The sequence below is a fragment of the Penaeus monodon genome, chromosome 24, assembly GCF_015228065.2.
Source record: "Penaeus monodon isolate SGIC_2016 chromosome 24, NSTDA_Pmon_1, whole genome shotgun sequence".
NCBI lineage: Eukaryota > Metazoa > Arthropoda > Malacostraca > Decapoda > Penaeidae > Penaeus > Penaeus monodon.
This window is the reverse complement of record NC_051409.1, coordinates 9,333,696-9,334,849: the sequence shown is the minus strand read 5'-3', so window position 1 is coordinate 9,334,849 and position 1,154 is coordinate 9,333,696. Positions and strand designations below refer to the sequence as shown.

Sequence of the window (1,154 nt, the reverse complement as noted above, 5' to 3'; positions counted from 1 at the left end):
CTATCTCCCTTTTCTTCATACTTAGATGTGTGTAATTCTTCTATTTCTCTCTTGCTACTGGTTTTTTTTTTCTACTATTGACTTCAAAGTGTAAAATGATTCTCATTTAGCTTCAACTATAAGTCATATGTACATAAATACAACCCCTTCTAACAGACAGCCCGACTTAGCAGCTTTTCTTACTATCTCTATTTTTTCCAGAGCTCCCGATCTGGAACTTCGACGGGTCGTCCACGGGCCAGGCCGAGGGCAGCAACAGCGACGTGTACCTGCACCCGGTGGCGCTCTACCGGGACCCCTTCAGACTGGGCAACAACAAGCTGGTGCTCTGCGAGACCTACAAGTACAACAAGAAGCCCACTGACACTAACCACCGGTACAGGTGTACGGAGGTGATGACTAGGGCCGCCAGCCAACACCCCTGGTTCGGCATGGAGCAGGAATACACACTCCTCGATGTTGATAAGCATCCTCTGGGTTGGCCCAAGAACGGCTACCCGGGGCCTCAGGGACCCTACTACTGCGGCGTCGGGGCCAGCAAGGTTTATGGGCGCGACGTGGTGGAGGCCCACTACAGAGCCTGCCTCTACACGGGCATCAACATCTCAGGAACCAACGCGGAGGTCATGCCCGCCCAGTGGGAGTTCCAGGTGGGACCTTGTGAAGGCATCAACATGGGTGACGACCTCTGGATGGCGAGGTACCTCCTGCACAGAGTCGCCGAGGACTTCGGTATCGTTGTCACCCTCGACCCGAAGCCCATCCCCGGTGACTGGAACGGCGCCGGCATGCACACCAACTTCTCCACGGCGGCCATGCGAGCACCAAACGGCATCACGGCCATTGAGACGGCCATCGAGAAGCTCGGCAAGGTCCACTCGGAGCACATCAGGGCCTACGACCCCCACGGAGGCAAGGACAACGAGCGCCGCCTCACGGGCCTCCACGAGACGTCGTCCATCCACGACTTCTCCGCCGGCGTGGCCAACAGGGGCGCCTCCATCCGCATCCCCAGGGGCGTGGCCGAGGAGAAGACGGGCTACCTGGAGGACCGCCGCCCCTCGTCCAACGCCGACCCCTACGTCGTGTCCGAGAGGCTCGTCCGCACCATCTGCCTCGACGAGTGTTAAGAAAAGGGACAGAGACATTCCCTT

The 1,154-nt window shown here is 58.0% G+C and overlaps 1 protein-coding gene across 1 annotated transcript in view; it reads left to right on the top strand.

Moving 5' to 3' along the window:
• The window catches only part of LOC119588542 (glutamine synthetase), a gene marked incomplete at its 3' end in the record, with an annotated part of 8,848 nt that extends 7,724 nt beyond the window's left edge, over nucleotides 1–1,124 (top strand). The window contains 1 exon segment of the mRNA XM_037937182.1: nucleotides 202–1,124. Coding sequence (XP_037793110.1) covers nucleotides 202–1,124 — 923 coding nt within the window.
• Nucleotides 1,125–1,154: the final 30 nt, after the last annotated feature.